This window comes from Schistocerca nitens, chromosome 2 (genome assembly GCF_023898315.1).
Source record: "Schistocerca nitens isolate TAMUIC-IGC-003100 chromosome 2, iqSchNite1.1, whole genome shotgun sequence".
Classification (NCBI taxonomy): Eukaryota; Metazoa; Arthropoda; class Insecta; order Orthoptera; family Acrididae; genus Schistocerca; species Schistocerca nitens.
The window spans coordinates 372,548,013-372,563,256 of record NC_064615.1 but is presented as its reverse complement, the minus strand read 5'-3'; the positions used below and the strand labels follow the sequence as shown (position 1 = coordinate 372,563,256).

Here is a 15,244-nt window from a genome sequence, read left to right as displayed (position 1 = left end):
ACGCGAATTCTTTACAGACGAATGGAAAAACTGGTAGAAGCGGACCTCGGAGAAGATCAGTTTGGATTCCGTAGAAATGTTGGAACACGTGAGGCAATACTGACCTTACGACTTATCTTAGAAGAAAGATTAAGGAAAGGCAAACCTACGTTTCTAGCATTTGTAGACTTAGAGAAAGCTTTTGACGATGTTGACTGGAATACTCTCTTTCAAATTGTAAAGGTAGCAGGGGTAAAATACAGGGAGCAAAAGGCTATTTACAATTTGTACAGAAACCAGATGGCAGTTATAAGAGTCGAGGGGCATGAAAGGGAAGCAGTGGTTGGGAAAGGAGTGAGACAGTGTTGTAGCCTCTCCCCAATGTTATTCAATCTGTATATTGAGCAAGCAGTAAAGGAAACAAAAGAAAAATTCGGAGTAGGTATTAAAATTCATGGAGAAGAAGTAAAAACTTTGAGGTTCGCCGATGACATTGTAATTCTGTCAGAGACAGCAAAGGACTTGGAAGAGCAGTAGAACGGAATGGACAGTGTCTTGAAAGGAGGATATAAGATGAACATCAACAAAAGCAAAGCGAGGATAATGGAATGTAGTCAAATTAAATCGGGTGATGCTGAGGGGATTAGATTAGGAAATGAGACACTTAAAGTAGTAAAGGAGTTTTGCTATTTAGGGAGTAAATTAACTGATGATGGTCGAAGTAGAAAGGATATAAAATGTAGACTGGCAATGGCAAGGAAATCGTTTCTCAAGAAGAGAAATTTGTTAACATCGAGTATAGATTTAAGTGTCAGGTAGTCGTTTCTGAAAGTATTTGTATGGAGTGTAGCCATGTATGGAAGTGAAACATGGACGATAACCAGTTTGGACAAGAAGAGAATAGAAGCTTTCGAAATGTGGTGCTACAGAAGAATGCTGAAGATAAGGTGGGTAGATCACGTAACTAATGAGGAGGTATTGAATAGGATTGGGGAGAAGAGAAGTTTGTGGCACAACTTGACTAGAAGAAGGGATCGGTTGGTAGGACATGTTTTGAGGCATCAAGGGATCACAAATTTAGCATTGGAGGGCAGCGTGGAGGGTAAAAATCGTAGAGGGAGACCAAGAGATGAATACACTAAGCAGATTCAGAAGGATGTAGGTTGCAGTAGGTACTGGGAGATGAAGAAGCTTGCACAGGATAGAGTAGCATGGAGAGCTGCATCAAACCAGTCTCAGGACTGAAGACCACAACAACAGATGCAGTATGACGTGAGAGTGCCATATGCCAAACATGATGGTCTTCCCTCTTGATAGTGCCATTTGGTCATCTCGAGCCTGGTCTTCCTGCAACCATACATTCTCTGCCAGCAATCATGTACAATGGCTACATTCATGTCGATTCTCTGTGTAATATCACAGAAGGAATATCCAACTTTTCATAGCCCTATTATATGAACTCATTGAACCTGGTGAGATGTTGATAATGATGTTTTTGTCACCTTAAAGGTACTCTTGACTAACTTCGACCCACCATGTCCAATCTCAAAGGCAACTATTGCGCATGGCCATTACAGCATGTATTTAAAGCAAACCTGATTTATATCCTCATAGTGGCACTACTATGCAACTGACACAAAATCTGAGCAGACATCATCTTTCAGGTGTACAAACACACTTACCAATATTTGCTTATGTCACAAAACTGCTTCTTGGTTTTGTAATTTTTTTTTCCATCAGTGTATTTCACATTTCAGACTACATCCTTCTTCAGCAATATAAAATTCTCACACATTCATACAACACCAAGTCACACAAATGTGGGCACTGCCTCTGTGCACAAAACCTTGACTTTCCATTGTTTGATTATAGAAAGATTGTTAATAAACATTTTTCTTTGATATCAATACTTCTATGGATGCTGACACCAATGGATATGTTTCACACATGCAATGAGTAATAACTTACTGTGACTACTAAAACTAAACTTTAGCTGTTTTTAATCTTGGAGTTACCACATTGTTATTGACTAAATTGCTTTATTCGGCAGTCAAGGGTAAACAGTGTGATTATAATGAAATTAATGAAACAGAGATCAACAATGAAAGTCCAAGTTATTTTAGGAGACATACAAACTGGATCGGACTAGGAAAAGGAGCAAGACAAGGATGCTGTCTATCACCTACGCTTTTCAACCTCTACTTGGAAAATATGATTGACCAATGCTCATTAGATGACAAAGGAGTAGAAACTGGAGGAAGAAGAGGAGGGTGTTTGAGGTTTGCTGATGGCATAGTCCTTCTAGCCACAGAGGAATAAGGAATTACAGGATTTGGTGGACACCATTGAAGCTAACAGAAAAAATTATGGAATGAAAATTAACACAAAGAAAACAAAAGTATTGGCACTAGGAGGAAATAAAGAAATAAAAATTGTGCTGAATGGAGAAATACTAGAACAGATGCAAAATTTTAGGTATCTTGGAAATACGATAGACACTGACTGGAAGTGCACCACAGAAATTAAAACGAAGATAGCAATGGCAAAAGAGACATTTTATAAGAAAAGGAGAATTTTCTGCAGTGGTCTGGACAGAGAACTCAGAAAGAGACTCACAAAATATCTTGTATGGAGTGTTCTTCTATATGGCGCTGAAACATGGACTTTAAGGAAGAAAGACAGAGAAAGGCTGGAGGCTTTTGAGATGTGGACATGGTGGAGGATGGAAAGAATAAGTTGGATGGACAGAGTAAAAAATGAAGAGGTACTGAGACGAGTGGGAGAGAAGAAACAGTTACTAGATGTAATAAAAAGAAGAAAAAGAAACTGCATTAGGCACATATTAAGAAAGAATGACAGACTGATAAAATCTGTTTTAGAAGGTTATGTACAAGGGAAAAGGAAGTGCGGAAGGAAGAGATTTCAGATACTGGATGATGTGATGGATGGTACAACATACAGCAGCCTTAAGAAGGAAGCAATGGATCGCAGAAATTGGAGAGGCAAAAGACCTGCTAATATAGCAGAAAACTGATGATGAAAATCATGTAGGTTATAGGACAATAATGGTAACACAGATACATCCCTAGGTAAGAGTTCACAGCTTCTGAAAAGTAGGTATTTTACTTTAGATACTGTCAAATTAATGAGTGGGAGAAATGGAAATATACTACTGGCAATTAAAACTACAACATCATGAATACGGCATGCACTGAATGTCAAATTAGAGTGAAGGACAGCCTCTGTAGCTGAAAGGTTAGTGTAAAGGCATTCAGTATGAAAGGATGTGGGGTTTGATTCTAGGTACCTCTTCTAATTTTTCTGAGGTAGGGAGGTCTGGAACAGGGTCCCTTAGCCTCATGATGCCAAATGAGGGGCTGCTTGAATAAAAAAATCTGTGGTATCATTGCAATTCATCTACTGGCGATAATGGCTGGAGGGATTGATGAGATGCTTATCACATGTCTCATGACCAGAGCTTGCTCATCATGCTGCCTCGTAGCCAGCAGCCCACAAGTAAGAACTGGACTAAGACCTAATCTGAGTGGTGATTAAGTTTACTAATATGAAGTATACTATATGGCTGGATATGGAAGTGATAAGCTTTTGACATGTTGACTGGAATACTCTCTTCCAAATTCTGCAGGTGACAGGGGTAAAATTTACAATTTCTACATAAATCAGATGGCGGTTATAAGAATCAAGGGGCACAAAAGGGAAGCAGTGATTGAGAAGGGAGGGAGACACAGTTGTAGCCTATCCCTGGCGTTATTCAATCTGTATGTTGAGCAAGCACTGAAGGAAACAAAAGAAAAATTTGGAGTAGGAATTAAAATTCGTGGAGAAGAGATAAAAGCTTTGAGGTTTGCTGGCAACATTGTAATTCTGTCTGAGACAACAAAAGACCTGGAAGAGCAGTTGAACGGAATGGACAGTGTCTTGAAAGGCGGATATAAGATAAAAATCAACAAAAGCAAAATGAGGATAATGGAATGTAGTCAAGTTAAATCAGGTGATGCTGAGAGAATTAGATCAGGAAATGAGACACTTAAAGTAGTAGAAGAGTTTTGCTATTCGGGGAGCAAAATAACTGATGATGGTCGACATAGAGAGGATATAAAATGTAGATTGGCTATGGCAAGGAGAGTGTTTCTGAAGAAGAGAAATTTGTTAACATCGAGTATAGATTTAAGTGTCAGTAACACGTTTCTGAAAGTATTTGTATGGAGTGTAGCCATGTATGGAAGTGAAACACGGACAATAAATAGTTTAGACAAGAAGAGAACAGAAGCTTTCGAAATGTGGTGCTACAGAAGAATGCTGAAGATTAGATGGGGGGGGGGGGGGGGGGGGGGAGAAGCCGAATTTGTGGCTCAACTTGCCTAGAAGAAGGGATCAGTTGGTAGGACACATTCTGAGGCACCAAGAGATCACCAATTTAGTATTGGAGGTAAGTGTGGAGGGTAAAAATTGTAGAGGGAGACCAAAAGATGAATAGACTAAGCAGGTTCAGAAAGGTGTAGGTTGCAGTAGTTATTTGGAGATGAAGAGGCTTGCATGAGATAGAGTAGTATGGAAAGCTGCATCAAAACAGTGTCTGGACTGGAGACCATCATAACAACAACAACAACAACAACAACAACAATGTTGAAATGATGAGCATTTTTGCGCAATCGTACATGGTAGGTATGAGTAATGCCATCTAACATTCTATACATAATGGAAAATGACACGGTGGGTTATTCATTCATAAATTGTATGTTAATGTTGGTTGTAAGACTACTGTGTTATGCCTCAAGTAAAAAGGAGATATCAGCATATGTCAAAATTTGACAGAATCATGCCCAAATGAGACAGTGGTTTATCATTCCATAATACTGCTGCTTGTGATTCTATATCTATCATGTAAATATGAACAAATAGGAGGACCATATTTAGTGCCCCTTATGATGTCAGTGGACTCACTGTCGTGAGGACAGACATACTGTTCACTTGGCCACATAGCATCGTACAGCAACATCATGTACCACAGGTCAAGAAAGAGGCTTCTTTGCAGTTACACAAGTACCCACATGGCCAGTGTGATGACATCTGAAACATCATATACTGTCAGCACAGCAACCATTGTTGCAGATTCCCTTGATGTATCAGCAGAGAGAGACATGCCAACAGTGGTGTTCCCAATAACCAGACTGGACAAAGGAGAGGCACTGACATGTTCTGATTTCCATTTAGCATAACAGTGGGTATATACATGTGTGGAGGCACTGAGAAGGAAGAATGTTGCCAGACTGCATTTTCACTGTCATACAAACTGAGCACTTAGTCTGCCTGTAATCATACTTTTCTCATGCTATCCTGACCTGTCTCAGTATTGTGGTTGTATGACTTCTCCCCTTTTCAGCACATTATCCAGCTCTTTCACCCAATGAAAACATTTGTCCATAGGTAGTGAGAGACTGGCATGTCGCCTCTCATCAGCCATTACAACTGATGAATTCTGGGATAGAATGATGCAGCATTAAGTGTCACACCCCTCTGTCATCCAAGGTCAGTTTAACTCAATATCAAGTCAATTTGGAGCTATAGTTTCTGCCAGAGGTGCCAGCTCTGTGAACTAGCATTTCATCTTGTGTATCCTAAATCACCTAGAAATTTAAAAATGTTTTCTCTCTATTATATCGTATACAAACAATACATAAAATTTAGTAATTTACTGTCATTCCTGGTGGTGCAGTGCCCAGTAATATGGCTGCCTATGTAAAGGTTCTCAAGACGATAAAAAGTACAAAGGTCAGATAGTCAAGACTGGAATAAAGTTGAAAGGGAAAAGAAGAAAAAGGATGTGTATGAGTCAACACAACAGATTTAAGAAGGAGGTACATGACTAGTAACACAGATTACATACTGTAGGACTTGAAAGACTAAAGTTTGGCTTGATGAGTTACTCCAGAATACAACACCAAATGCAACATGGAATAAAAATGAGGAAAACAGTCCAGCTTTTTTTTTTATTTTTACAACTCCTATGTCTAACAACATTTGCATTTTAAACAAAGATTTCTTAAGGTATTCAGTAGTTCTGTGGTTTGCTCGTACAAACTGTATTTATCAAGTTTCTTTTTACTTTAACAGCTGTTAGAAATATAAGCTGTGGTCATACTGAATTAGTCATCATCCACCAATCAATCTGTCATCTATTCTGATGTGCAAGGAATTGGATATCTGCGGTGTGAACTGTCTTTCCATTATGTTCCTTAATGAATGGGATTTCTCACTGGAAACTATAGTAAATAACTTGGCGATACGCAATCTTCTGAAATGACAAAATGTATCCTTCAGCTTGAAACTATTTAATGGTAGCCATCAAAGAATACACAATGGAACACATATTTCAACATCAAAACTCCATGATGGTACAGAGTAATTTGCTGCTGATGACAGCACCCTTTGTGGCTGGCATGGAAGGCTGTTCGACAGCTGCATCACAATAATAATTAAAACAAAAGTGCACACAACACAACTGACACTGCACTACACTGCACTGAGAGAAAAGTGCAGTTCAGTCACTACAAGGCATAGTAACCACACTAATGGTGATATTACAGCAGTGTAAGCAATCCATACTTATAACTTTTGCTTATGAAATTACAGTCTGTATGGAGAAAACAATTAAGGGTCTGTTACTCTCTTTGAAAATCTGTCAGGGAATTGGGAAAGTTTCTTTGTGAGAAACTTTATGAAATACCATTGAGATAATCCAGAATTTATATACACAGATTTCCAAGATTATTCAAGCTGTTTAGCAGACCAATAGCAACCCCATTCTCTATCAAGTGGGATTTTGTATTGTTTTGTCCAATTTTATATTTTATTTTGTCTGATTTAATTCAGTTTTAATTTTGGGACAGCTTAGTCAAATGTTTGACTCTTTTCTAAGTAGGTACCAAAAACTACAAATAACAGGGCCAAAAATGGTTCAAATAAACTTTCATACAATGTATGCATAAGTAGGAGTCTTATCATATTGTATCAACAGAGTGATACAAGCAGGAGGAGATGGTCAAGGGGGGGAGGGGGGGGGGGACCCGAATGACAGGAAACCTTAATGCCTTTGAAACTATTTGGGTATATTGGAAAATTGTTAAGAGAAATTAACTGACACATCCTGTTGATAATCTCAAAAGTATTAGGTTGGTGTATAGGTTTGTAGCATTTTTCCATGAGATTCATAAACACAACAGATATACATATCAGAGGCTTTAGTCATCAATAATATATTCTCCTTCACTATTTACAACAATCTACCAACAGTGGGGTAACTTTTTGGTATCACAACCGCAGACATCACATGGTTTTGAGACAAAGAACTCATCAAGCCATGTTTAGAGCACATTTTCATCCAGAAAGGATATTCCTTGAAGGTTGTTTGAGAGAAAGTGGAAAAGGTGAAAATCTGAGGGCACAAGATTAGGTGCATAAGGTGGGGTGTGGAATGACTTCCCACGCCAACTCATGTATATTGTTTTTTGTCACTCTAGCAGAGTGTTGGCAGGTGTTATAATGGAGTAGCATCACTTCATGCAGTCTTCTTAGTCATTGTTCTTCTACAGCATTTGCAAGATGTCTTCAGATGTTGGCAATAAATGTCACTAGTGATGGTTATATCTTGGGGAAGCCATTCAAAGTACATCACACAATCACTGTTCCATGAGATGCATAACATTATCTTTCAGGGATGTGTGCAGGTCTTTGTACGGGGAGTTGCTGCTTTGTTTGAGCTCAATCACTCCTTTCTTTTCCTTGTGTTAGCATAAAGACACCATTTCTCATCATCAGTAGGATACTTGATAGAAATTGCCAGTGTTGTTTATGAGCCAACTGATGACAAGCAAGCAGAGATATACATATGGCCACCCACCGATTTTTGTGATGGTGGCTTACAGCACGCGGTACCCATACACCCAATTTTTCAATGTTCCCAATTGCATGTAAATGTTGCACTATGATGGAGTGATGACAGTTCATCACATTTCCCAGTTCTTGAGAATAATGATGTGGCTCATTGTGGATGAATGCACTTAAACAATATTCATCAAACGAAGAAGGTCTTCCCGAATGTGGAGAGTCACTAATTTCAAAACACTCCTCCTTACAACAAGAAAACCATTTTCTCGCCATGCTCTGTCCAGTGGCATTATCCTCTTGCATGGCAGAAATGTTTCTGACTGCCTCAACTGCTACTACCCCTCTATTGCACTCAAACAGAAGAATATGTCAGAAATGTTCTGATTTCTTCACTCAGCACTCCATTTTCTAACACCCACAGCTTCACTTACTATTTCCAAATTACAAGAATGAGAATATGTAAACTCAAACAGCAACAGTAAACTAAAAATTTAAAAAAAAGACGATTGATAAATAAACCTATAGCAAGTGGAATGGCGACATGTAAAACAAAAACACTATGAACTTATGAACCAACCAAATATAAATAAGTTGGTGACACTACTTTTTCTAGCATCCACAGCTCCACTCAACAGCTCCAAATGATAAAAATTACAATATGTACACTCAAACAGTAAAAGTTAACTATAAATAAAAAATGATAATTGATAAATAAACCCTTAGCAACGAGAATACCAATTAGGAAAACCAAAACACTATGAGCTTATGCGCCAACCTAATATTAATAAGTTATTCTGACTTCATATAGGAATACTAATAACAGAAATACATCAATTACAAAATACACTGCCTGACCAAAAACGTGAAGCACCGAGAAGACATGGTCAGCTATCAACATAACTTTTCAAATGTACACATCATTGGCAGATATTGAAATGATCAGAGTTATAATTTTCTGTGACAGAAAGAATGGCCACAAGAGAACATTACTGTTGTTCATGTTTAATGTTGTTAGCAGGCTCGGTAGGGTATATAAGGGGCATTAACAGAGTCAGATGTTGAGTCATCACTCTTAACGACATGGAGACACCACACACTCATGTGACACAACATTATCAGAACCTGGTTGATTTTTAAAGAGAACTCATTTTGAGGCTCCATTTGGCCAACTGGTTGAAACATGCAATATTCATATTTGTGGGGCATCCAGAAGTGACAATGGGCCAATGCTGGAGTGCACAGGAATATGGGGACACGCATTTTCATTGTCAAGGTCATGTCTGACCACCACAAGGAAGGTGCACCAAACACATCACAAACCCTTCCCATTATGCCTGCCATCCAGGTACAAGTGATGGACTCCCCACAACAGTGCATGTCATCCTAAGTTATGATGTGTTACCTTTTATGTGACAGTATCATGGTGCCGTTTTTCAGCAGAACAAAGCTAGTTCACATACGACACACGTCTCTATGAACTGCCTGCATGATGTTGAGGTATTACCTTAACCAACAAGATCCCTAGATCCGCCCTCTGTAGAACATATTTGGGACCAGCTTGAATGTCAACTCGGTCCTAGTGCCAGTGTCCAGGATATCAAGGACCAGTTACAACAGGTGCGGGACAACGTGCCTCAGGAGAGGATACAGCTGCTTTAAGATGTCCTTGACAACTGAATCAGTGTATGCACCAAGTCCAGATGGAATACAAAATTGTACTGATAAGTGGACTCGTACTTCCAAGTTATTTATAAATTTGACTTGATACTGTAAGCATTGAAACAGCATCACATAACCTCTCACTCCATATGGTTTCATTTTGTTTCCATCTGCTCTGCTGGGTGCTTCACTTTTTTTCTCAGACATTTTATGTTAAATGTACAATCAGCCAATTTCACCTTGCTCTGTCTATAACAACAAGTAAATTATCAAACAAAATGAAAATAACAACTGTTAACTACAATGCAAGTTATTGTTATTCATGTAATATGTGAGATCCCATAGAAAATTCCTAGTTCAGTATTCAAAAAAAGGAAGAAAGTATACCGACCAGTTCCTCTAAAGTGTGTTCTTTTTATCTGATTCAGTATTTCTATAGGGAAAAAAGTTATTTAGCAGCTTGAAAGATGTTTAAACAAACATAATTACCTTGTATGTTCTAATATACGTGTCATCATCATATGGTATCAAAATAATGCTTTTGATTATTTTATGAGTCATATCAAACTTGAGAAACTCAGGAGGGTTCAAAACAGTCTCCACACCAGCTTTATCAACTGAAATGCAAAAATACTCATCTTGATTAGGCAAAATAATAATAATAATAATACTGATAATTTTGTGTGGTTCAATGGCCTCGTGCTAGTCTTTCAATTGGACGCCATTTCAGCAAATTGAGCGTCCCTAACTTACCCCAGTTATACAACTGAGAAAAGGGGATCTATAGTTTAACATGGGACCTGAGCCATATGTCATTTCTGGTGAATATCCACATCATTGAGTGGTGAATGCTAGGTTAAAACCCAGACTAAAAAGTCAGTTGTCTGACTGGGATTCGATCGCATGATCTTTCAGTGTCCTGGCAAACACTTTAGTGCTAAATCACCTATCTCATCATTAGGCAAAAGAAGAAGTACATTATGAATCTTTCAATAGCACATATTCTTTAGTAAAGATGATGCACTAGGACAATTAAAATTTCATATCCAAACCAGATGGTCAGAAAACTTGGAAAAATGAAGTAATTAAGAATCTTGTAACATGAAATTGAGCAGTTATTTGTAAAAAAGTAAAGTACTTTTACTATCCCTCAGGTGGCATATGCCATCATTGAATAAAAATAAACATCTTTCCGGGTGTCCTATTTGTCAGTGTTGTATGTGCAACCTATTTGTGAAAACCTGTGCTTATTCACAGTATTGCTAATACCTCTTTCTAAAATGCTCATGTTAAAATCTGCACTCATTAATCATTAGATTCATATGTATATAGTTCTTATGCTGTTTGTTTCCAGTAAACACTTACGCAACATCATGTATTGAGTTCATAAAGTAAAGACTATGATTACATGTAAAATGTGTAACACCTTGTGTTAAAACTTACAGAAACAGCTATTTGACACTTAACATCTGAACTGGTGTTATGAACTGTTTACTAAATGTGATTTCATCAACCTGATTGTATGGGAAATTTTTCCAAGTGCACTGTCTTTGTGTTCATGCCGCTGCTTATTATGATTACTGAGTTTAAGTGTTGTTCCATCATTAAAAATATAAAATTCAAGGAGTGAATTTATAAGAGAGTGGAATTTCCCTACCCGTGTTACCAGAGTTATGTCCACCCGAACTGGTGATTGCAACATTTAAGGTGGTAATAAAATGAGGAAGAGACCACTTAAAAACAATATTTGTCATGACCATCAATCAAACAACCTGTGAGAAATGTATTCAGATAGATCAATGCAACAAGATCCAGATGACCAAACCGGGTAGGGAAACATCACAGCTGTTGAACTATTTCTACTGTAATAACAGACTGTCAGTCGAGTATAGTCTTCACCATCAATTCCAAACAGTAAGCTCATAACAAAGTAAAAACTACTTTGCTTACTTATACACAGACTAGCACCCACAGTCTCCAGAATGATAAAGATATCTGATGGGAATTCATTGTGCTGCTGTTTAACACACAAATTTCCAGCAATGGTCCCTATCTGAAAGAATAAATAAACACACGTCAGTCACTAGTTACAAACATAATTTCAATAATGAAACAACATACATTAAAGAAACTTTGTCCATGCTCAAAAATTTACTCAACAACAATAAAAATCTACATATTTTACTTACATTTCTTACTGGTATATTAGCTACCAAGTCTATGTGCTCAGCAATCATTTTCAGGTATTTAAAACCTTTCTGAGTGTTTGCAAGATCATGAAACAGAGCCATAGCTTCATTAAGAGTCACATTACCACCAACTGTAACATTAGTTGTTACTGAATGTGACTTAAGTTCTTCAACATTTGAAATGTCGATAAATACTTCAATATCCTCTCTTCTGCGATACACACCTATAGAAGAAACAAAGATCCAAGGCAATTATTACTGATCTACATTGTACAGATATGCTTTCAGTCATTTGTTCATTACATCAACCACACAAATTATTCGATTGTAGAGAACATTCATGGACATACAATGAGCCAAGTAATATAAAATGTCTGACTTAACAGCAAGGTTAAATTTAGATACAAAATGAAAATGTCTCTCCTTGACCACTTCTTCTATACCACAGAAGAAATTCTAATTTTGTAATGTGTAAAATTTGATAGTTTAGTATTATTAACCACAACAGTAATTTTAAAAAAAACTATAAATGATCGGCATTTAGACATATTACATATGAATGTGTAATGTGAATGTAAACAATAATCTGGACTTTGCATCGTTTACTGTGTGCATAAAATAACTAACTCCACATCATTATAATTAACTGTACAAATGATCCACAGAACATGTAACTAAGTAACTAACTAACTAATATTTTAAGAGATAAAATCAAATATTATGAACTGCTTTTGTATGCTATAACCTACAAAAATAAAATAACCAACTCCACATCATTATAATTAACTGTACAAACGATCCACAGAACATGTAACTAAGTAACTAACGAACTAATATTTTAAGAGATAAAATCAAATATTATGAACTGCTTTTGTATGCTATAACCTACAAACATGTTACTATGTGAAATTAAGTTGGAAGATTGTTTTACTATATTCATGCTTTAAATTGCAGGTTCTGAGCAAATCACATACACAGGTAGGGGCAATACTTTAAACAAATACAAAGGAAGGAGAGACAAAGAAAAAATATGTCTAGAGATACTAAAAGATAAAAATTAAAACTGCCCTCAACTCAACGGTCAGTGTAAGCCCCCCAATTGAAGGGAATGTGCCACTGACATATTCTGACATTTTAATTGACTTATCCAGTCTGCTATAGGTGAACCTACACTTTAACATGAACTCCAAACGATGGTGCAATTAGAAAGCAGTGCTGAGTGACAGAAAGTATTCTAGGATTGACTGAGAACTGAACACCAATCTTTGGCACTTACTTACTTAACCAGAAGCTACACCATTAACAGCCATAGACCACTAAAGAAAACTGGAGAGACAAATAATAAAAGGTACACAAAAGACAAAAATAACATGACTTTAGAATGAAAATAAACAACAAAATTGGAAGATAAAGAGGACATTGAGGATGAGGGTATAAGACAAATACTGAAGACAAGGCTTGAGAACTGAAGATAAGGCTAGAGAATATAAGACAAATACTAAAGACAAGGCTAGAGAATTAAGAAGAAAGAAATATATGACAGAAGTGTGTAGCAGCAGGAGAGACTGATATACCACGAAATTCAGTTTCAATTGATGAGAGGTAGTTAAAGGTTCTTGTTTGTGAAGTTCTGAGATTTTGTATCTTACGAATGAGGTATATATTAACTTCTCAATTTTTCAAGTAATGATATCCCTATTTTGTATTGCAGAGTGTGCTGTACTAAATAGCATTATCCCTTATTGGTAAATATTGAAAATTTATAACAAATAATTCTCAGTAGCAGTATTGTCCAATACTATTGATGTAGAATATCATCAATGGTTGAGATCCAGCATAAATGGTCCTTTCATGGATCGTCTTTAGCAGGCAATATATATAATCAGTAACAGAGTTGGAGTGAGTAACAACAGCAGGATGCATGTGACATGTCATTTTGTAGTATTGGTTGTGACATTTATACTATGAGGAAAACATTTTCTAGATGCAGATTGCACTAAAACACAGATGTGAACTAGTATACTCTTTGCTCAAATAGCTGTTTTGTGGCAATTTCTGCCAATCAATAAATGTGTTACTCTCTTTTCTTTGACTGCAATCAAACAACATAGTAGTACAGAGTTTCCCCCCCCCCCCCATTATGGAAATCCGAATGACCCTCAGAATCACAAAGAAGGCACGCCATATTGTGCAACAACCAGTATAAATTATTATTTCTATTCACGTCAAAAACATGCAGGCAACTTTCTATAGGGAAACATAATAACATTATGAACTACTATTTAATCAACATTGCAGTAATGATAACTATAGATTTCCACATAGTAGTGCAGCCATTGTATTTTGTGCCACAGTGCAGTGATATAGGACTATCCAAAAAAAAAGTTTTAGGGCAAAAGACAGTCAGTCAGTTTCCAGTCATCAGGGCAAGCACTTAATTTTTCAGCAACTGATATAAGCATTCACTGTGCAGGACAGTTATACCAAATCAGCTGGCTATTTTGAGTTTTATAATTTTTTTCTATTTCACTACTTTGATTATTTGCTGGTATTCAACATTCTTACCTACTGTCAAAGTACTATAGCAGGTCACTTTACATCATCCTCATATTATAAATTTTAACCAGCTGAGCATGTATTCCAGGCTCAAACAAGTTGAGGATAGTACCAACCTATGTTGATTTAGTATGTTACTACTACAAGTATTATGATAAAATATTAGTATGTTATTACATTATAGCTAAGCTTAAATTATAATGTAAGCTGTATATTTTATTAGTATATTACAAATTGTCTATGCTCTGTTTGTTATACGTAGCTGCGACTTCACAGTAATTGTATAATATTTATTCTCTACTGTTATTATATAAAATAACAATGTTGAAATCTTCTCTCTTGTATGTGAGGGACATCATGGAACAGCATGCATATGTTTCTATACCTAGCACTCAGTTCGATCCCCAACCCAGGCCTGTAGTCTCTAACATATTTTATACTATTTCACTGAATGGTGAGGCCATCTAATGGGATTTGAACATCTGTAACAAAGCCAGACAGCTCCATTCACCCCTGTTCTCCCCATGGAACTCTGTTCCACTACCAGTTAAGAACTCTGTGTGGTCCAGGCCTCCATCTTCTTGGACTTCAGGGACAGAATATCCAAAAACAACTTTAATAGATCTTCACAGATGTCAAAGGTCAATGCCCAAGACAACCTAAAACAGGCATATTTCACTTTGAGTTGTGTGATTCTATTTATATGAGAGCTGCATTACTGCTGTATTCGAGTTTATTTCCACCATTGCCCATTATTCTTCTCAGGGTGTCATGTCTACTTGCAGAGATTCGCATGTTTTTGTGGGCTGCAGCATGTTAGAACTGGAAATTGCTCTGACAGAACTTCTGCAGTGTTTATAACAGAATCTGTGACCATACAATGAACAATGATATGTTCCACAGCTTCATTGTCACCACACACACACAATTATCCATTTTCCTCTTAATGAACA

General features: G+C 37.0%; 1 protein-coding gene across 3 annotated transcripts in view; it reads right to left on the bottom strand.

Annotated features, from left to right (window-relative positions):
• LOC126236198 (uncharacterized) overlaps positions 1–15,244 on the bottom strand; it is a 316,623-nt gene that overhangs the window by 194,907 nt on the left and 106,472 nt on the right. For all 3 annotated transcript variants that reach the window (XM_049945307.1, XM_049945309.1, XM_049945308.1), the window contains exons 7-9: positions 11,736–11,959; positions 11,497–11,599; positions 10,036–10,163 (exon numbers count right to left, since the gene is read on the bottom strand). In XM_049945307.1, coding sequence (XP_049801264.1) covers positions 10,036–10,163; positions 11,497–11,599; positions 11,736–11,959 — 455 coding nt within the window. The remainder of the gene's footprint in view (positions 1–10,035; positions 10,164–11,496; positions 11,600–11,735; positions 11,960–15,244) is intronic.